This window comes from Pan paniscus, chromosome 10 (assembly GCF_029289425.2).
Source record: "Pan paniscus chromosome 10, NHGRI_mPanPan1-v2.0_pri, whole genome shotgun sequence".
Taxonomy (NCBI): Eukaryota; Metazoa; Chordata; class Mammalia; order Primates; family Hominidae; genus Pan; species Pan paniscus.
Genome location: NC_073259.2, coordinates 103,739,160 through 103,759,514, shown reverse-complemented (window position 1 = coordinate 103,759,514; position 20,355 = coordinate 103,739,160). Strand labels below are relative to the sequence as shown.

At 39.7% G+C, this 20,355-nt stretch overlaps 1 protein-coding gene, 1 long non-coding RNA gene and 1 pseudogene across 3 annotated transcripts in view; 1 reads left to right on the top strand and 2 right to left on the bottom strand.

The window, feature by feature from the left end:
- The window catches only part of NTN4 (netrin 4), a 132,916-nt gene that overhangs the window by 108,744 nt on the left and 3,817 nt on the right, over nucleotides 1–20,355 (top strand). For both annotated transcript variants that reach the window (XM_003808248.4, XM_008960329.6), the window contains exons 8-9: nucleotides 11,609–11,677; nucleotides 16,032–16,202. In XM_003808248.4, the coding sequence (XP_003808296.1) occupies nucleotides 11,609–11,677; nucleotides 16,032–16,202 (240 nt within the window). The remainder of the gene's footprint in view (nucleotides 1–11,608; nucleotides 11,678–16,031; nucleotides 16,203–20,355) is intronic.
- LOC129393538 (phosphoglycerate mutase 1-like) lies at nucleotides 8,214–9,485 on the bottom strand (annotated as a pseudogene).
- Nucleotides 16,236–20,355, bottom strand: part of LOC100986938 (uncharacterized) — a 114,787-nt gene continuing 110,667 nt past the window's right edge. The window contains exon 3 of the long non-coding RNA XR_008620464.2: nucleotides 16,236–16,329. This is a non-coding gene — a long non-coding RNA (uncharacterized LOC100986938). The remainder of the gene's footprint in view (nucleotides 16,330–20,355) is intronic.

The window sequence follows — 20,355 nt, the reverse complement described above, 5'->3', positions numbered from 1 at the left end:
AAAGCCAAAACACTGCTCACTACATAAATATAGCTCTTTGAGTTTACTCAATATGGGCTCCTATTTCCTCTGACTCAATTTCCCTATGATGTTGTTCTGTTTCTTCTTTTGAAGGGCATGCCATGATAGTGGTATGAATTCTCAGCTTCTGTGTTCATCTTGCCTCTGTTCTCTTCTTGTAGAAAAGCAAGTGATTATACTTAGCAGTAACTTGCTCCTTAACACAAACTCAAATGTGGGCATGAAATATTGAATCAACACTTGGCTATAAAGTGCTCACCAAATGCTCCAAATTAAACTCACAGCAAGTTAAATATATTTTATTATGAAACATTACAAGTAGTAAAAATGTTATGCAATGAGCACCCATACACACCTTCAAAGGGTTAGCAAATCTCACACTTTGCCATAATTGTTTCATATTCTCATTTAGGTTATAAAATGTTACAGATGCTTTTGAAGTCCCCGATGTACCAGCCCCAAGCCCAGTTGCCTCCCTTTGTCCACAGAATAACCACAATGGTGAACTTGGTGTTGATCGTCCACTTTCATGTTTTTATTACCTATATATATATTGAGTATTTCAGAATTCCATGCACATTATATCTACTCTTTTTTTTTTTTTTTTTTTTTTTGAGACAAAGTCTCACTCTGTTGCCCAGGCTGGAGTGCAGTGGCACAATCTTGGTTCACTGCAACCTCCACCTTCCAGGTTCAAGCAATTCTCCTGCCTCAGCCTCCCAAATAGCTGTGATTACAGGCGCCCACCACCACACCTGGCTAATTTTTTGTATTTTTAGTAGAGATGGGGTTTCACTATGTTGGCCAGGCTGGTCTCGAATGCCTGACCTCATGATCCACCCACCTTGGCCTCCCGTAGTGCTGGGATTACAGGCATGAGCCACCGCGCCCAGCCCTTATATACTCTTTTAAAATGTTTTTGGTAGCCAGGCTTGGTGGCGTGCACCTGTAGTACCAGCTACTCAAGAGGCTTAAGCAGGAGGATCACTTGAGCCCAGAGGTCTGAGACTGTAGTGCACCATAATAGCACCTGTAAATAGCCACTGAACTCCGGGACAACATAGAAAGAGCCCATCTCTGAAATGTAAATAAGCAAAACATTTTTTACCTGATTATGTAGTTTTTTGAGGTTTATCCATCTCAAAAAAATTCATATAAAAGCGGTTATATGAATATACCATTTTTATTCTCTCGTTTGTTTGCCATTTAGGATATCTCCAATTTCTAATTTTCCACCATTATAAATAACACTGCCCTAAATGTTCTCTTGTATGTGACTTTGTGCACTTGAGAAGGTGTTTCACCAGGCCAGGGGCTGGCAAACCACAGCCCTCAGGCCAAGTCGGCCACCTGTTTTTCTATAGCTTGCAGGCTACCTGCCCTAAGAATGGTTTTCACAGTTTTAAATGCTTACACTTTAAATGGTTATAGAAGTACCTGTCTTTATTCTTGGCCATTCAGGTTTCCTTTTCTGTGAATTTCCTATCCATAATTTTCTTACGAATTTGTAGTAGTTCTTTATAAATTTATTCATTCATCCAACAGATATTTATTAAGTACCTCTGTCATGTGGCAGCGCTGTAAATAAATGAACAAAACATTAAATCTCTGCTTCTGTGTCTCCTACATTCTAGCGAAGGAAAACAGCTAATAAACAAATAAAATATTTAGTATGATAAATGTTTAGTGTAATAGAAAAATAATGCAGGGACAGGGGATAAGATATGTTTTAGAGGGACATACTTTTAAATAAGGTGATCAGGGTAAGCCCTTTGAAAGGTGACATTTGAGGTAAGAAGGCTAGCTATACAGGTGGCAGAGGAAAGAGAGTTTAGGCAGAAGATACAGCAAGTCTTTAAAGCCCTGAGGAGGAATTCAGGAAACAGCAAGAAGGCTAGTGTGGCTGGAGCAGAGTAAGCTGGGAAGACAAGTGGAAGAGGAAATATAATGAGGCTGCAGAGGCCACTATGAGGACCTTGGCTTTCACCTGGAGTAAGATGGAAGCCATTGGAGCATTTCAAGCAAAGGTGTGGCATTTAGAGTAACACCCGTCGGCATGGTTGTGTGTTTTCCCTAGTCACATTCAGCACTGTGGATGTAGGCATAAACAAAGAGATGACTTTAAGCTGGGTTGAGGTTTTTCCAAGCAAGAATGAAGCAAGAGAGGGCAATAATTGTTCATAGAATTTAAACTGGGTAAATAGGGATGTGAGGGTGAAATGAGGTAGGGCAAGGATTACAGGGTTTCAGAGGATTGTTGGAGTTGGAAACAAGCTAGGATGGGATGTAGAAGTCAAAGAATGAGACTCTTGAAATTGAGACTGGAAGAGTAGCAGTTATCGATAATGGCGATGTCTAAGATATGGTCATGGGAATGAGCAGCTGAGGCCATTTTCTGTAATGCTACCTTATATATCAAGTTTCTATATATGAATGGATCTGTATCTTGTCTCTCTATCATGTTTCATGAGCCAATACCACAATATATTATTACAGTTTTATAATGAGTCCTGATATCTGAGAAGGCAAGTCCCTTCATTTCATTGTTCTTTCTTAAAATTATCTTAGCTATCGGTTCTTTGCCTTTCATGTGAATTTTAGATTAAGTTTATTAAATCCCACAAAAGGCTCTGTTGGGGTTTTTATTGCAATTGCATTGACTTTATAGATCATTTTGAAAAAAGTGATAGCTTTGTAATATTGAGTAGTCCCAAACATGAAGATACCTTTCTATATATTAAGGTCCTCTTTAAGGCCTTTCAATAGCATTTGTCACTTTTCTCCAAAATGGTTTTACCTGTCTTTCATTAAATTTACTCCTAGATACCTTTAGATTTTATTGCTATTGGGAAAGTGTTCTTTACCTGAATTTTTTAAATGATTTTTTAAAATCATTTTTTATGGCTGCATAGTATTCCATGGTGTATATGTGTCACATTTTTTTTGTATTTTTAAATGATTATTGATATAAAGGATATAAATGTATATGTGTCACTTTTTTTTTTGTATTTTGAGCTTGTATCCAGTGACTTTGCTGAACTTGTTTACTGATTCCAGTATGTATGGATTATCTTGGATTTTCTAATGTAGGCCATCATATTATTGACAAATAAGGACAGTTTTGTCTCACTTGTGTAGTTCTCATGCCTCATTTTTTTTGACTCCAGTACAATGTTTTCCCAAATTTGATGGAAATAGTTTGAAATTTTCACCACTATAAAACTTGATATCGATTTTTGATAGGTAGCCTTTATCAAGTAAATGTCATTCTCTTCTATTTCTAATTTTATCGTTAATGAGTTTTGCTTTTAGCTGAATGCCTTCTCTGCATCTTTTGAGAAAATCAGATGGTTTTTCTCCTGTAATCTATCAATGTGGTATTTGAAAATAATTTTTTTCCGGTATCAAACTATTCTTTTTTTTTTTTTTTTTACTTTAAGTTCTAGGATACATGTGCAGAGTGTGCAGGTTTGTTACGTAGGTATACATGTGCCATAGTGGTTTGCTGCACCTATCAACCCCTCATCTAGGTTTTAAGCCCCGCACGCCTTAGGTATTTGTCCTAATGCTCTCCCTCCCCTCGCCCCCCACACCCCTAATAGGCCCCAGTGTGTGTTGTTCCCCTACCTGTGTCCATGTGTTCTCATTGTTCAACTCCCACTTATAAGTGAGAATATATGGTGTTTGGTTTTCTGTTCCTGTGTTAGTTTGCTGAGAATGATGGCTTCCAGCTTCATCCACGTCCCTGCAAAGGACATGAACTCATCCTTTTTTATGGCTGCATAGTATTCCATGGTGTATATGTGTCACATTTTCTTTATCCAGTCTATCATTGATGGGCATTTGGGTTGGCTCCAAGTCTTTGCTATTGTAAACAGTGCTGCAATAAACATACGTGTGCAGGTGTCTTTATAGTAGAATGATTTAGAATCCTCTGGGTGTATACCCAGTAATGGGATTGCTGGGCCAAATGATATTTCTGGTTCTAGACCCTTGAGGAATCACCACACTGTCTTCCACAATGGTTGAACTAGTTTACACTCCTGCAAACAGTGTAAATGCATTCCTATTTCTCTACAGCCTTGCCAGCATCTGTTGTTTGTCAGAAAGGCAATTATTATCAAGCTATTCTTTTAGTCTTAGGATAAGTTTTATTTGCTGTGATGTATTTTTATTCATACGTTGCTGAATTTGATCTGCTAGGGTTTTTATCTTTCATTTATTTATTTGCTTGCTTAGGATTTTCATATTGATGTTTATAACTGATATTGGCCTATAATGTAATGTATTGCATTGTATATTTGAGTAAGTTAGGAGGTCCCCTTACCTACTACGGTTTTTTTCTATTCTCTGCAATTATTTATATAAAAATAGAATCATCTGTTACTTGAATTTTTGTTAGAATTTATAAAACCATTGAGACACAGTGCCTATGAGTAGACGAAAGTATTACTGATTCAATATCTGTCATGGTTATTAATTTGTTTTATTTGTGATTTGGTGTTGGTAATCAAAGTTTTCTAGAAAATTACCGATTCTTTTTTTTTTTTTTTTTTTGAGTTGGAGTCTCACTCTGTCACCCAGGCTGGAGTGCAGTGGTGCAATCTCGGCTCACTGCAACCTCTGCCTCCCGGGTTCAAGCAATTCTCAGCCTCCCAAGTAGCTGGGACTACAGGCGCATGCCACCATGCCCAGCTAATTTTTTGTATTTTTAGTAGAGATGGGGTTTCACAGTGTCAGCCAAGATGGTCTAGATCTCCTGACCTTAAGATCCACCCACCTCAGCCTCCCGAAGTGCTGGGATTACAGGCGTGAGCCACCTTGCCCAGCCACCAATTATTTTAATTTTAAAAAATTGTATTGGCATAGAGTTATACATGGTATTCACTCATAATTTATTTAACCTTTACTCAGTCTGTCCTTAATCTTCTTTTTGTCCCTAAGCTTATCTGTGCCTTTTTTCTTATTGTCTTATACTGATCTTAATTTGCTTCTCTCAGAGATTAACTTTTGGTTAACTTGATCCAACCTATTTAATTTTTCTTTATTTCACTAATTCTGCTCTTATCTTTATTTTTTTTTATGTTTTCTCTAAGTTTGCTTTTTTAGTCCTTTTCTACCTTTGTGAGTCCAGTGATTATTAACTCACTTACTTTTAGTCTTTCTTATTTTTAGCAAGTACTCTTAAGGTTATACATTTCCTTATAAGATCTTTTAGCTGGATCCTATTGGCCTTTATATGTAGTATCTTCATTATCATTCAAGTTCTAATGTTTTTCTAATTTCCATTAAGAATTTCTCTTTAATCCATTGAGTTGTCTAGGATATTTAATTGTTCAAACATCAGGGTTTTTAGAATATTTTTTTTTTTACCCGGGGCTGGGCACAGTGGCTCACACCTGCAATCCCAGCACTTTGGGAGGCCGAAGTGGGTGGATCACCTGAGGTCAGGAGTTGGAGACCAGCCTGGCCAACATGACAAAACCCCGTCTCTACTTAAAAATACAAAAAAATTAGCTGGGTGTGGTGGCGCGTGCCTGTAATCCCAGCTACTTGGGAGGCTAAGGCAGGAGAATCACTTGAACCTGGAAGGCAGAGGTTGCAGTAAACTGAGATCAGGCTACTGCATTCCAGCCTGGGTGACAGAGGGAGACTCCATCTCAAAAACAAAAAAACAAAAAAGAATATTTGTTTACTGATTATCTCTAATCTAATTTCATTGTATTATATCTATTCTTTGAAAACCAGGAGGGCAACTTGGATTCATTTCTAGGTCACTTAAGGACTAGCTACATAATTTGCAGGACTAGATGCTGGATGAAATGCAGAGCCCTTTTTAAGAATTTCATCAAGTGGCCATGAATAATAGTTTGGAGTTTTGTGTATGTGGTTGGTTTATTGTTTTTTCCCAGCCTCCTTTCATTAGCAAGGAGAGCCTTACCCAATCTGTCTTTAAAAAGTGAGTCTGACTGTGATCTCTTTTTTGTCCTATTAACTCCTTTGTATCTGAACTCCTGACCACTGCTGCCTGATTCTGAAAGCAGACCCCAAAGCCCTATCCCCCGAATGCACATTCATTCATTTCTTTTCTTTACATTTTTTTTAAATTCAAGAAGTATCAACAAATTGAAAACATTCATTCCTAGTCCACAGAGATAAATATCTAGTTTTTGATGCAGGTTATGTCTTTTTTTCCGTGCTTTATCTAATATTGCTATGTGCTTGGAGCTGAGGATGTGCTAAAGTATGAATTCACAAAGTTGTGTTGATTGAGAATGTCTGTGATAATTTTCCCAACATTTTATTATGAAAATTTTCAGACATCCAGAAAAGTTTTAGAAGTTGTGCACTCACATACCCGCCACCTAAATTCTGTCCACCCATCAATCCACATTTTAGATCAGAAAGAAATCAGTTTTAAAACCTTCTCATAGAGAACATATGGACCCTTCAAGAATCAAGAACCTAAATCTGAGAAACAAGGTTATTTGCCCATCTGTATCATGGTTTTTTCACTTGACATAATCATATGATAATTTTCCTAATGGCTTCATGTTCAGTCACAACAGGAAAGAAGGTGCAAAAGAGAAGGCAACATGAAGTTATCATATTTATCTTTTCAGCATTTGAAAAAGAAAACAAGTCTTTACTATGAATTTTTTTTGCCTTAATGCTACGTAGTCTGGAATTTTATGATTTTAACTTTAATAGCCACTTTTAAAGGTGTTCTTCTATTTTTCTAAGCACACAATGACTTTTTATAATTCTCCAAGTTTGCTAAACCAAATCTGTAATAATCCGGTTTTTAGGACTATAGGACATTCACTAAGCCCATCATGCGTGTTATTAGAGAGTTGGCAGCATTCCAGCCAAGCACATAAAGTGCTGGCACCAGAATGACTGCAGACTCTCATGTCCACAGCAGCTGTTAGGTCTGTGATGTCCCCAGAGAGTCTCTGAAATTCATCTGGATGAACGCCAGATTGAGGAAGACTTTATTGAGTTCCCTGCATTGGGTATAGAATGGTGCTTCTGAGCACCTTTTTCAACAAGTGTTGTAAGCACTGAAAAAAATCTACCTACCTATATACCTCCCATAAGTTTCCATAAAAACAGCTTTCAACTAGGAGTATAATATACTTTACCAACAAAACACCCTTAATTTCTACCACTTCTTACACCAGATGTAAAATTTCACTTCCTGAATAACAAAACTGGCCTTAACTAGTACCACAGAACTGTAAACAATGCTCTTTTTTTTTTTAATGTCCTAATAACCTAGCATAACTAAACAAGCTTTTCTTCCCTTCCAGATTTCTTTTAAGAAAACATATCTGGGCTGAAGCCTGATCAACAAATATTGTTTGAGCTCTAAGCATATGAAAAAGAAGTATTGGAAAGCAGCCAAAGAAAGGTCATCAAACAATAGACCTATGTCTGCTCTTCTAGGCTGAAGGGTTAAAGAGAAGAGCATTGTGTTGAGGAACAGTATATGCCATTTGGAGTTCCATTAGGTTATATAGCACAGTAGTTACTGTACTCTTCTGCTTTGTGGAATTATCAAAGGCCATAGGCTATTCACTTAGGTTACTACAATTTCTTTTTTTTTTTTTGGCAGAGTCTCACTTTGTTGTCCAGGCTGGCGTGCAGTGGCGCCATCATGGCTTACTGCAGCCTTGACCTCCTAGGCTCAAGCAATCCTCCCACCTCAGTGCCACCAGTGCTCCCCTCCACGAGTAGCTGGGACTACAGGCACATACTACCACACCAGGCCAATTTTTTTAATTGCACATAACTCCTTTATTATACTCATTCCTGGAGAAAGGATTTAGTACAGTTATGCTCAAATGAACACTGGACCCATGTGGCCGAGCAACTAGAACATGATTCAGAAATCAGTCAGTGAAAGACACACTTGGACAGGACCAAGAGGCATTTCACTGCCATGAAACAAGGCAGCAGAGGGATTCTAAAAAACACAGCAGGAAGCACTCCTACTCCTCCGAGGTCAAGGAGCTTATCCCATATTAGTATGAGGAATGGCTTACTTTCTGATGACCACATGTGGGACTATTTCAACTGCCACGAGAGATCCGAGAAGGATTATGGTTTTGTATTATTTATATATACTATACTTTTTTTTTTATAAAAGTAAACGTAACACCTAAACTAAATTCAGGATTGATCCCAACCTTCTAGAGCCATCTCCTCTGGGGTCAGGGAGGAAACAGCTGTCACATCACCATGCGAGTTACATTCATCTTCCACTGGAATGACTAGAGCCCCCAGGCAGTGGCCTGACTACAGAAGAGCAGAGGACTGGCTCTTGGGGACAGACAGGCTCTCTTGCTTCTCCTCATTGGTCATGGCTTAGCATGGTTCCTCCCCCACAAGTTCTTAGTAAACAAAGCGGTCGCAAAAACCCAAGTCACTACCTTTAAACTCTCTTGGACAAGGGGAGCTTTTCCACAGCTTGGACTGAGAACCCATGCCCTAGAAGTGCTATTCTGACTAGAATGAATGAAGGGAGTGGGTGCAGGAGACAAAAATGGCTAAAACGAAAATGGGAGCCACTGGTCCCCATCTGCAGCTACAGCTCAAGATGCCTACAGATGTGGTCAGTGTGCAGGAGGGATGAGCAGAGGGACACACCAGGCAAGGAGGGTGCTCCTGGGGACAGTAGTCTGCCCGCCGGCCTTCACTTCTTGGCCTTGCCCTGGGCAGCCACAGCTTCCATGGCTTTACACAGGGTCCCTTCATCCCCCAGGAACTCCATGCACCTGATGGGCTTCGAGCTCTTGTCCAATTTACAGACAATGGGAATACCAGTCAGCAGGTTCAGCTCCATGATAGCCTCTTCAGAGAGACCTTCCAGATGCTTGACAATGCCCCGGAGGCTGTTGCCATGGGCTGCAATCAGTACCCATTTCCCTTCCTTGATCTGGGGAACTATTTCTTTATTCCAAAAGGGCAGAGCGCTGGCAATAGTGTCCTTCAGACTCTCACAGGAGGATAGCTGATCATCTGTGAGGTCTGCATACCTACGATCCTTACTGATGTTGCTGTAGAAAGGATGGTCAGGCTCCAGCAGGGTGGTGGGACATCATAGGAGCACCTCCAGATCTTCACCTGGGCCTCACCATGCTTTGCAGCAGTTTCTGCTTTACCGAGATCGGTCAGACCCCCATAGTGCCGCTCATTGAGGCGCCAAGTCCTCATTACAGGTGGGCCACATCTGATCAATGGCATCTAGCACTGTCCAGAGGGTCCGGGTCGCTCTCTTCTGCACTGAGGTGAAGCAGATGTCAAACTCATAGCCAACATCTAGCAGCGCCTGCCCGCCCGCGCTTCACCTCCTGGTGGCCTGCCGGGCTCAGGTCGGAGTCGTACCAGCTGCTGAAGTGGATCTCCAGTTCCATGCACTCTCCATGCTGGATCAGCACCAGTTTGTAGGCGGCCATGGCGGCGGGCTTGGGAGGCGGTGCCAGCTGGGGTTCAGATTCTAGAATCACAGCCCGCCCCCTGCCCCCGCCTCCCCTCCCCCCCCCCGCAACCCGACCATTGCGCCTGCGTGCTCGACAATTTTTAATCTTTATTATAGAGACAATGTCTTACTACGTTACCTAGCCTGGTCTTAGACTCCTGGGCTCAAGCAGTCCACCCATATCGACCTCCCAAAGTGCTGGGATTACAAGCATGAGTCACCACACCTGGCTGCTCACTCTTTTATCTCTATAATCCTCCCAGATTTCTACCTATGAGAATATTAAATGAGTAAATTAATGTAAAATGCTTAAAACGGCCTGGTATACAGTAAGTGCTCCTCAGTAAGCACTAGCTGCTGTTATGACCACTCAATGCCTATGAAATGCAGTGCATGAGGGCAGGAGGGGACAGGAAAGGGGAAAAAGTATATCTAATTGTTAAATCAGTGAGTGAAAATCCTATCCATGCTAGGCTCCAGAAATGTAAGGTTGATAAGATATAGCCATTGTCTTGAAGGGACACAGTCTAGAGAGGAAACGAATATATAAATGAGTATGAGAATGCTATATATCTGTGGTCCCCAACCTTTTGGGCACCAGGGAGCGGTTTCATGGAAGACAATTTTTCCATGGATGGCAGGGGCAGGGGATGGTTTCAGGATGAAGCTGTTCCACCTCAGACCATCAGGCATTAGATTCTCATAAGGAGAGCACAACCTAGAGCCCTCATATGCACAGTTCACAATAGGGTGGGCACTTTTATGAGCATCTAATGCCGCTGCTGATCTAACAGGAGGCGGAGCTCAGGCGGTAATTTGAGTGATGGGAAGTGGCTGTAAATTCAGATGAAAATCAGCTCTCTCTCAAGCTGCTCACCTCCTGCTGTGTGACCCGGTTCCTAACAGGCCACAAACCAGTACCAGTCCACGGCCAGGGGTTTGGGGTCCCCTGCTACATATAAACTATGTACAGGCTGGGCGCAGTGGCTCACACCTGTAATCCCAGCACTTTGGGAGGCCGAGGCTAGTGGATCATCTGAGGTCAGGAGTTCAAGACCAGCTTGACCAATATGGTGAAACTCCGTCTCTACTAAAAATATAAAAATTAGCCAGGCGTAGTGGTGTGCACCTGTAGTCCCAGCTACTCAGAAAGCTGAGACAGGAGAATTGCTTGAACCCGGGAGACAGAGGTTGCAATGAGCTGAGATCACGCCACTGCACTCCAGCTTGAGTGACAGAATGAGACTCCATCTCGATAGATAAATAAATAAATATATACATACATACATACATAAAATAAACTCTGCACAAAGGCATTTTGAAAGTCTTCCATAGGGCCTGGCAAATCTCTCACATGTAATAGTGGCAATATATAATTTAAACTATTGGGAGAAAATATTCTACTTATTCTTCAAAGTCCCTTTTAAATCCTTCTTGATCCAAGAAGTTTTTTCCCATCTTCCCAGACACATGTGACTCTTCCACCCAAGTATATTGTACCTCTCCCAGACCACTTATCACTTTATCACTTTTTGTATACTTGGTTTCTTCACCTTACTGAATTGCAAGCCTTAAGGCAAGAATTGTATCTTGCTTATCTTTATGGTGCTGAAGTGCGAAGCACCATGCCTTGCATACCAAAAGTGCTCAATAAATACTTTTTAAATGGATAACAACAACAAAAAAATTGGACGACATTACCTTCAAGGGACTGCCCAATCAGTTCATTTAATTTCACTTTTGTGGTGGTGAGCATTAACTGCAGAAAGACAATTGTTTTCCATTCAGTTTTTCCTTTCTGTTAGCATGGAATATTAATACTAGACTGTATTTATCACAACATCAATTACAAGCATTGAAATACATCACTGTTTCTACCTTCTGTATTTCTCTTGGATGAATACTTTATTGGAAGATAACTAATTTAGAAAGAGACTCTACTTCTTTTGAATGACTTTCGTGGTTCCTCGGTACTTACAGATTACACTGTATGCATCACTCAAGGCTTAAGGGATGTGTTATCTGGATACACTTGCTGATCTCTTATTTTTTCTTTCTTTGCTTTTCTAATAACTAACACCATTTTTAATTTACTTTCCATAGGTAAATGCGAATGTAAGGAACAGACATTAGGAAATGCCAAGGCATTCTGTGCAATGAAATATTCATATGGTGAGTCTGAAATCCTTGAATGCTTCTGAGAACCTATTCACACTAAGTTCAGAGAATTTTTAAGAAAATGGGAGGCCTGACTGATGACATTGTGTATAAATGAAAGCACAAAGCATTAGTCTTACATAATAACACTAAACACAGTGTTCTGGTCTTGAGCTAGATTTTCCTGATGTAGTTGGTGATGGATGTCCCAGGGAGGACAGAATGCTTGTAGAGCAAAGGTAGAGTTATTATACCATAAGAAAAAGAGGCAGAGAGCAGAAAGAAGAAATCATGATATGAAATCCTTTCTTGTGGATACTTCTTGCCTTATTCATCCAAAAGGGACATTTCTAGCCACTTCAGTGACTCTTGTGTTCGTTTGTCATACAGTAATACTGAGTAGAAATCAGTTTAAGGCAGCATTTCACTATAGTTGAGAGCACAGGCTTTGGACTCAGACCTATGTGAGTTTGATTTCTGGCTTATTGGGTGGGAGACTTAACCTCTCCAAACTTGTCTCCTCATCTGTAAAATAGGGATCATGCCACCTTCCTCGTGGAATGAGATGTTTGAAAAGCATGCAGCACATTACCTAGCACATATTTGATGCTCGGTAAATGGTAGGGGGAGGGAGATGATGTCTTATTTGTGAGGCACTGAGACCAGCTGTCCACCTGGGTCTCTTCCCCACCCTCTCTGTATACTCTAGATACCCCTATCTTTCAAATAACAGGAAAATACATCCTGTACAAAAAGGGAAATGGCACTGCCTAAGTAAAGACTGTTACTATCTTCAAATGGCTTTATATTTACTATTAAATATATTAAGATATCATATCTTGCCAACACATTCTTGCCTAGTGTCTGAGACTTTTTTTTTTTTAGACAGAGTCTCGCTTTGTTGCCCAGGCTAGAATGCAGTGGCACAATCTAGACTCACTGCAACCTCCACCTTCTGGGTTCAAGCGATTCTCATACCTCAACCACCTGAATAGCTGGGATTACAGGCATATGCCACCATGCCCACAACCTCCACCTCCCGGGTTCAAGCAATTCTCCTGCCTCAGCCTCCCAAGTAGCTGGGACTACAGGCATGTGCCACCATGCCTGGCTAATTTTTGTATTTTTAGTAGAGACAGGGTTTCACCATGTTGGTCAGGCTGGTCTTGAACTCCTGACCTCGTGATCCGCCTGCCTCGGCCTCCCAAAGTGCTGGGATTATAGGCGTGAGCCACCGCGCCTGACCTAATTTTTGTATTTTTAGCAGAGATGGGGTTTCACCATGTTGGCCAGGCTGGTTTTGGACTTCTGACCTCAAATGATCTGCCTGCCTCGGCCTCCCAAAGTGCTGGGATGACAGGCGTGAGCCACCACACCCAGCCTGAGACTTTTTATTGGTCTATAATATATATGGCCTGAAATATACACTACAGTGAGGAGAAAATTTTAAGTCATCATTTATGAAACCAAGTATTTAGGTTCTGGATAACATTGTCTCTAATCTCATACAAGATTTTAAAAAGTAAATAAGTGATAAAAACCTCATGAATCTTATCTAAAATTATATGTACACTTCCCTCTCTACTTTCTAACTTGGCTAAATAATAGAAGAAAACTTTTTAAATGTACAGCGCTCAATAAAGGAAAGGCAGTTTAGAGGGAATGGCATTGACTATTAAGAGCAAAGAATATGATAATTTAGTTCAAAGTCAGTTCATTCAGTGAAAATATCAACTGGTTTTCCTTATCACATCAACTTGGTAGCTCTCTGAATTTACAAATAACCAATCTTTTAATATAACTGCATTAATTTTCTACTTAAGAAGAATTTGAACACTCTTAATGTAATGAAACATCTTGGTCTTATTAAGTGCAATACTGCTAAGACTTGGAAAAAATTGGTTTCCTCCTCCCCATTCCCTGGCTTAATAGAAAAAAAAAAAAAAACACTTAACTTACTTGCTTACTCCTTTAGCAAATATCTGTTGAGCAATAGAAGTGACAGACAGGGTCCCTGCTCTCTTTTAGCTTACAAGTCTAGTGGAATAATAATAGCGAACATTTACTGAGCGTTAGCCACACGCCGGGCACTATGCTCCCTGTCCTTCATGCATTTATCTCATCAGGGTTCTAGCCCAAACTCTACCTCTAGCCAACCAGTTATGTGAACTTGAACGGTTCACTTTATTTATTTGTTTTATTTATTTATTTATTTATTTATTTATTTGTTTGTTTGTTTGTTTATTTTTGAGAGATGGAGTTTTGCTCTGTCGCCCAGGCTGGAGTGCAGTGGCGTGATCTGGACTCACTGCAACCTCTGCCTCCTGGTTTCAAGCATTTCTCCTGGCTCAGCTTCCCAAGTAGCTGGGACTACAAGCATGCACCACACGCCCAGCTAAATTTTTTGTATTTTTTAGTAGAGACAGGATTTCACTGTATGTTGGCCGGGCTGGTCTCAAAGTCCTGACCTCAGGTGATCCGCCTACCTCAGCCTCCCAAAGTGCTGGGATTACAGGCGTGAGCCATTGCACCTGGACTTAATTTCTTAAAACTTGCTTCCTCGTGTATAAAATACATGAGCTTTTAAGACCGCTTAGAAGTCTAAAATGTGATGACTCCATAAAGATAGCTGTCTGACGCTGTATTCGCAGAGTATGAGACCAGCCAAGATAGAGTGCTCTCATTACACACACTCTTCCATGGAGATGTGGATAAGCCGATAAGAACTTCCCTGTGAAAATATATATATATATGAAAATTAGCCGGGCATGGTGGCCTGTAATCCCAGCTACTCAGGAGGCTGAGGCAGGAAGAATTGCTTGAACCTCGGAGGCGGAGGTTGCAGTGAGCCAAGATCGCGCCATTGTACTCCAGCCTGGATGACAGAGCAAGACTCCATCTCAAAAAAAAAAAAAAAAAAAAAAAAGAACTTCCCTACGTTCCCTAGTGTTCCTGAGTAGCTCAGTGATCCTTAGCTTTACCTTCTTTCCGACCCCAAATTATTCCATTACTTAATCCCCAGCCATATCAATTTCATCAATGGGAGGGCGTAATAGAATCATAAGTCATACAGAATACTGGAGCTCCATCGTCATGCATGGGTGTCCAGCCCTTTGAAATGTGAAGACTTTTTGGTTTATCTATGGTGGTGGATATCACAAAAATTATGCACAGACTTTTTGTTTCAGTTCATCAGCTATCATTAGTGTTAGTGTACTTTATGTGTGGTCCAGTGTGGCCCAGGGAAGTCAAGAGGTTGGACACCCATTAAGGGACAGCTTCCCTAACTCCAGTCAGCTTGCATTTTATGCCAGGAGAAGAATATTAAGTAGTCAATCATATTATATAATCTCTTTGGAATATGCAAAATATATTCTAGCAGTAGCATTTTGCTCTCTATCATAACATTAAACACAATCAGCCACAAAAGAATAATATAGTCAGAACCTAAATAAAAGCCAGGATAATTCTACTTCCTATGTTTCCTCTCTCTGTTTAGATGTGGTAGCTGAATGTATTTAAGATTATAATTGCTGAACAATGAGATCACATGGACACAGGAAGGGGAATATCACACTCTGGGGACTGTGGTGGGGTGGGGGGAGGGGGGAGGGATAGCATTGGGAGATATACCTAATGCTAGATGACGAGTTAGTGGGTGCAGCACACCAGCATGGAACATGTATACATATGTAACTAACCTGCACATTGTGCACATATACCCTAAAACTTAAAGTATAATAATAAAAAAAAAGATTATAATTGCAATAGGCAAATGGTTGATATTCTCTTAGGATAATGATATTGGAGGGAGTCACGTTTGAAATTGCCTAACATATAAGAATATAGTTAATATAGATAAATGAGATAAAGCCAGCGCAAAACTGAATGAGCCTATGATTTTTTTAATTCAGTATTTTTATTTTATTTTATTTCAATAGTTTTGGGGGAACAGGTGGTTTTTGGTTACATGGATGAGTTCTTTAGTGGTGATTTCTGAGATTTTAGTGCACCCATCATCCAAGCAGTGTACACTGTACCCAATATGTAGTCTTTTATCCCTTATCCCCTCTCTTCCCCGAGTCCCCAGAGTATATTATATCATTCTTAGGTCTTTGCATCCTCATAGCTTAGCTCCCACTTACAAATGAGAACATAATGAGGTTTGGTTTTCCATTCCTGAGTTACTTTCCTTAGAATAATGGCTTCTAACTCCATCCAAGTTAATGCCTAATGATTTTTAAAGCAAATTTTCACATCCTTATCATCAATTCACCTTTCCATTATATTCTGAAATGCATACTTAAGTGTTATTCAAACTTCAAATGATAATATGAAATTCTATGCATTTTGACTTCTGTGTTAACAGTGCTAAAAATAAAGATTTTATCAGCTCATGATAAAGGTACTCATGTTGAGGTCAATGTGAAGATTAAAAAGGTGTTAAAATCTACCAAACTGAAGATTTTCCGAGGAAAGCGAACATTATATCCAGAATCATGGACGGACAGAGGATGCACTTGTCCAATCCTCAATCCTGGTGAGTATTAGACTTTCCTATCTTAGTACCCACCTTGTCTCTGCTGATTTGCTGCTTGTCTTACATCCTCTGAAGCACAACATAAACAAACTCAGCAAGAACATCTCTCCCTTTCACCATCTGACTCCTGCGGGAAATCCAAATGGAATTCTTTGAACTAACATCGAAAAATTATTTCTCTTCCATGTGCTCTATAAAAGTTTAATATTTTAAAATCCAGAAATATAATACTCTCTCTCCTAAAAGAGGAGGCTCAGATTGGTTCCAGGTGCCAGTTGCATAGAAAGCACTTTCATGAATTTATCTGCCACTTACTCTTTATCTGAAAGCTAGGTCCTATTACAGTAGAACCTGTTCCCAAAGGAAGTTCAAATGCAAAATTCCATCTGTGGAAATAATATTGAATTCATTTCGACTATTGCTTGAAAAGCATCTGTTTCTCTTGGAGAGAAAACAGCTCTCAAGTTCTCATCATCTTGTTTTTCATGAAATGATATTTCTGGTTTCAAATTAGAAACAGCAGAAATAAACAAAACAAAAACTGTAGGATTTTAGAGCAACTTGGAGAGAAATTTGATTTGCACCTTTAAATGTTATAGCAGAAGTGAAGACAAATAAATAAGCACAGGGGTTCTTGCCCCAAGCGCATGGTTATCCTGGGTTATAAGCTGCTTATTTCTCTGTCTCCCTCATCAAATTTGAGGATGGGATTTAGGCTTTTGATCATAGTATCTTCAATACCTACCATTAGTACCCAGATAATGGTAACATAATACTTAGCAGGTTCTAATAAAACAAATCATAATTCAAAAAATCCTCTGCATCTCCCTGCTTGTGTGATTGTCATCTGTGTCTTAGCGGCACTGATGAAACAGGTGCATTATTTATGTTCTTGGTCTAATTCCTTCCCCATATAAACTCATTGTTACATTAATAAGAAGTCTTTTGTGCCCAACCTGGCCAACACAGTGAAACCCCATCTCTACTAAAAATACAAAAATTAGCCCAGTATGGTGATATGTGCCTGTAGTCCCAGCTACCCAGGAGGCTGAGGCAGGAGAATCACTTGAACCCAGGAGGCAGAGGTTGCAGTGAGCTGAGATCGCACCACTGTACTCCAGCCTGGGTGACAGAGCAAGACTCCATCTCAAAAAAACAAAGTCTTTTGCGGTCTTTGATTAATAAATTTGAGAGAAACAGATAACTGAGAGAGAAAGAGAAAGAGAGCATAAACTAACAATAAAATATCCCCTCAGTCTAAACAAACTCAACATTGATACAGAACTTTTGATTTTGGCCAAGTGTTGACCAATCTCTCACATCCTTTTCTACCCTTTCAATAATATATTTAAATTAATTTAGATTTTAATAAGGAAACTGTGAAGAATAATGTTTTAAATTATATAAATAAATAAATAGACTGGGCATGGTGGTTCACGCCTGTAATCTCAGTACTTTAGGAGGCCAAGGTGGGAGGATAGCTTGAGCCCAGGAGTTCAAGACCAGTTTGGGCAACACAGTGAGACCCAGTATCTACAAAAGAATTTTTAAATAATTAGCTGGGTGTGGTGGCAAATTCCTGTAGTCCCAACTACTTGGAAGGCTGAGGTAGGAGGATCACTTGAGCCGGGGAGGTCAGAGCTGCAGTGAGCCATGATTGAGCCACTGCACTCCAGCCTGGGCAAACAGAGCAAGACCGTATCTCAAAAGAAATTAAAAATACATAAATAAATAAAATTCCAAAGAACACACTGAAATAATAAGAATCCTGAGCTTTGAATACAGGAAACTAAAAATAATTCATGTAAGTTCTATTTCCCAATGATTTGTGCTTAGAGGCATCTCTTATAAGAGCTTTCCTACTGTCTTGGCAAAAGAAAAAAAAAGTCTGCCCAGTTTAGTGAGACATTAAAAACAAAAGCTTTGACCATGTGAGCCACCCTCCAGGAAGTGAACTATACTTCCTAATCAGGTTTCTGCCAAGCCAAGTCAAAGAATCAACTGAGTTCATCACAATTGAAAACATAAGCGCAATTATTCAAAGAATTCTTGAAAACATGTTTACTTGCTTTGAAGAAAAGACTGGAACTTGCCAAAGCAAAACCAGACACTCTTTCATTTTACTTTGTTTTTCCATTTTTACAAGTTCAACAGCCAAGGCCAAAGAAAGCTGATAAGAAAACTGAAACCTTACACGCCAACCTGCTTCTTTGGCTACTTTGGAAAAGAAACAATCCTATTGGGTATCCCTGCATATTCATTCATTCTTAATTCATGCATACATTTACTCATTCATCAGTCATATATTTTAGAACACCAAAACTAGCACTAAAGTATTGTATTTTCTTTTTCTATGGATACAAAATAAACTTCGTGTTCTCAAACGTGTAGCAAAGTAGATGTCAAAACCCTAGAGATAGGAAAATAAAATATAAATGCTAATAAGAGGTGTAAAAGAACATTGTTTTGCATATTTGTTTTTGGTGTGATGCTGCTTCATAATTTATGGTTTTATTCAGTATTGTTTTTATCAATTTAACTTATATTTATACTTTAATGGTAAATTCCTGTTTATTCTATTTGTAGGTTCAAAGTAAATTCATGTAAAAATACTAGACTTAACCCTGAGATTGATTTCTTTCTTTTTTTTTTAAAGACAGGGTTCTCTGCTCTGTTGCCCAGGCTAGAGTGGTGGTACTATCACTGCTCACTGCAGCCTCAACCTCCTAGGCTCAAGCAATCCTCCCGCCTCAGCCTCTTGAGTAGCTAGGACTACAGACATGCCACCAAACCCAGCTAATTTTTGTTTGTTTATGTTTTTGTAGACAGGGTCTTGCTATGGTCTCAAACTGGTCTCAAACTCCTGGCCTCAAGCAGTCCTCCCACCTCGGCCTCCCAAAGCACTGGGATTACAGGCGAGAGCCACTGCATCCAGCCCTAACCTTGAAGTTTCTTAAAAATTGATTATTGTATTTTTAAATGAGGAGTTTATTATTTTAGACATTATACAAACAATTTTAAGGCTATTATATTTTTAACTAGTCTGTTAATTAAATATTGAGATTGTTTTTCATGCAGAAGTTAAGGTTGCCTTTTATAATTTAAATGCCTTTTCATTCATTTTACATTGTACTCTCCAGTGTTTGAAACCTCTCTGTGTCATTATTTTCCTTTTTCTCTTCTTCTGAAAACACCATAATAGCTTTTTTTAAAGTTTAGGATGAGTTTCTTTTAATAATCTTTTAGCAGGGTGCAGTGGCTCACACCTGTAATCCCAACACTTTGGGAGGTTGAGGTGGGTGGATTGCTTGAGCCTAGGAGTTCGAGGGCAGCCTGGGCAACATGGTGAAACCCCATCTCTAACAGAAAATACAAAAATTAGCCAGGTTTAGTGGCATGAGCCTGTTGTCCCAGCTACTCAGAAGGCAGAGGTGGGAGGATTACCTGAGCCTAGGGAGGTGGAGGCTACAGAGTTCAGATGGTGCCACTGCACGTCAGCCTGGGTGACAGAGTGAGACCTTGTCAAAAAAAAAAAAAAAAAGAAAGAAAGAAAGAAAAAGGAAGAACGGAAGGAGAGGGGAGGGAAGGGGAGGGGAGGGGAGACGTTTAGGGGAAATTTTTAAATTTCACATTTCTATCCCCCAGAGATCATCTCTGTTAATAGCTTAGGCAAATCCTTTCCAATCTTCCTCTGTGTGTATGTATTATATTTTTTAACCAAAACGATATCATAGTATATGCTCCATTCTGTAACCTGCATTATTCTGTTAATAAGCTTTACCTTCAATTTCAGTTGATTTTCATATTATCTAATACTCAGTTCATATTTCTATTTCCCAACTGATCCCAAAATGTCCTCTACAGCTGATGTGTCCTTGCCAGCATTCAATCCAGGATCACACGTTATATCTAGTTTTTCAGTCCCTCACCTCTCTTTTATTCTAGCACAGTTCCTTTTTTATGACTTGTTGAGGAAACCAGGTCAGATGCCCTGTCCATTATCTGACCATCAACATTTGTGTGGTTGGTTCATTTATGGTGGTGTTTAGCTTGTTCCTCTATCTCTTCTATCTTCTGTAATCTCTAAAGAAAGGCTTGATTGATTCAAGACAAACATTTTGGCTAGAGTCCATTATAGAGATCATTGTGTGCT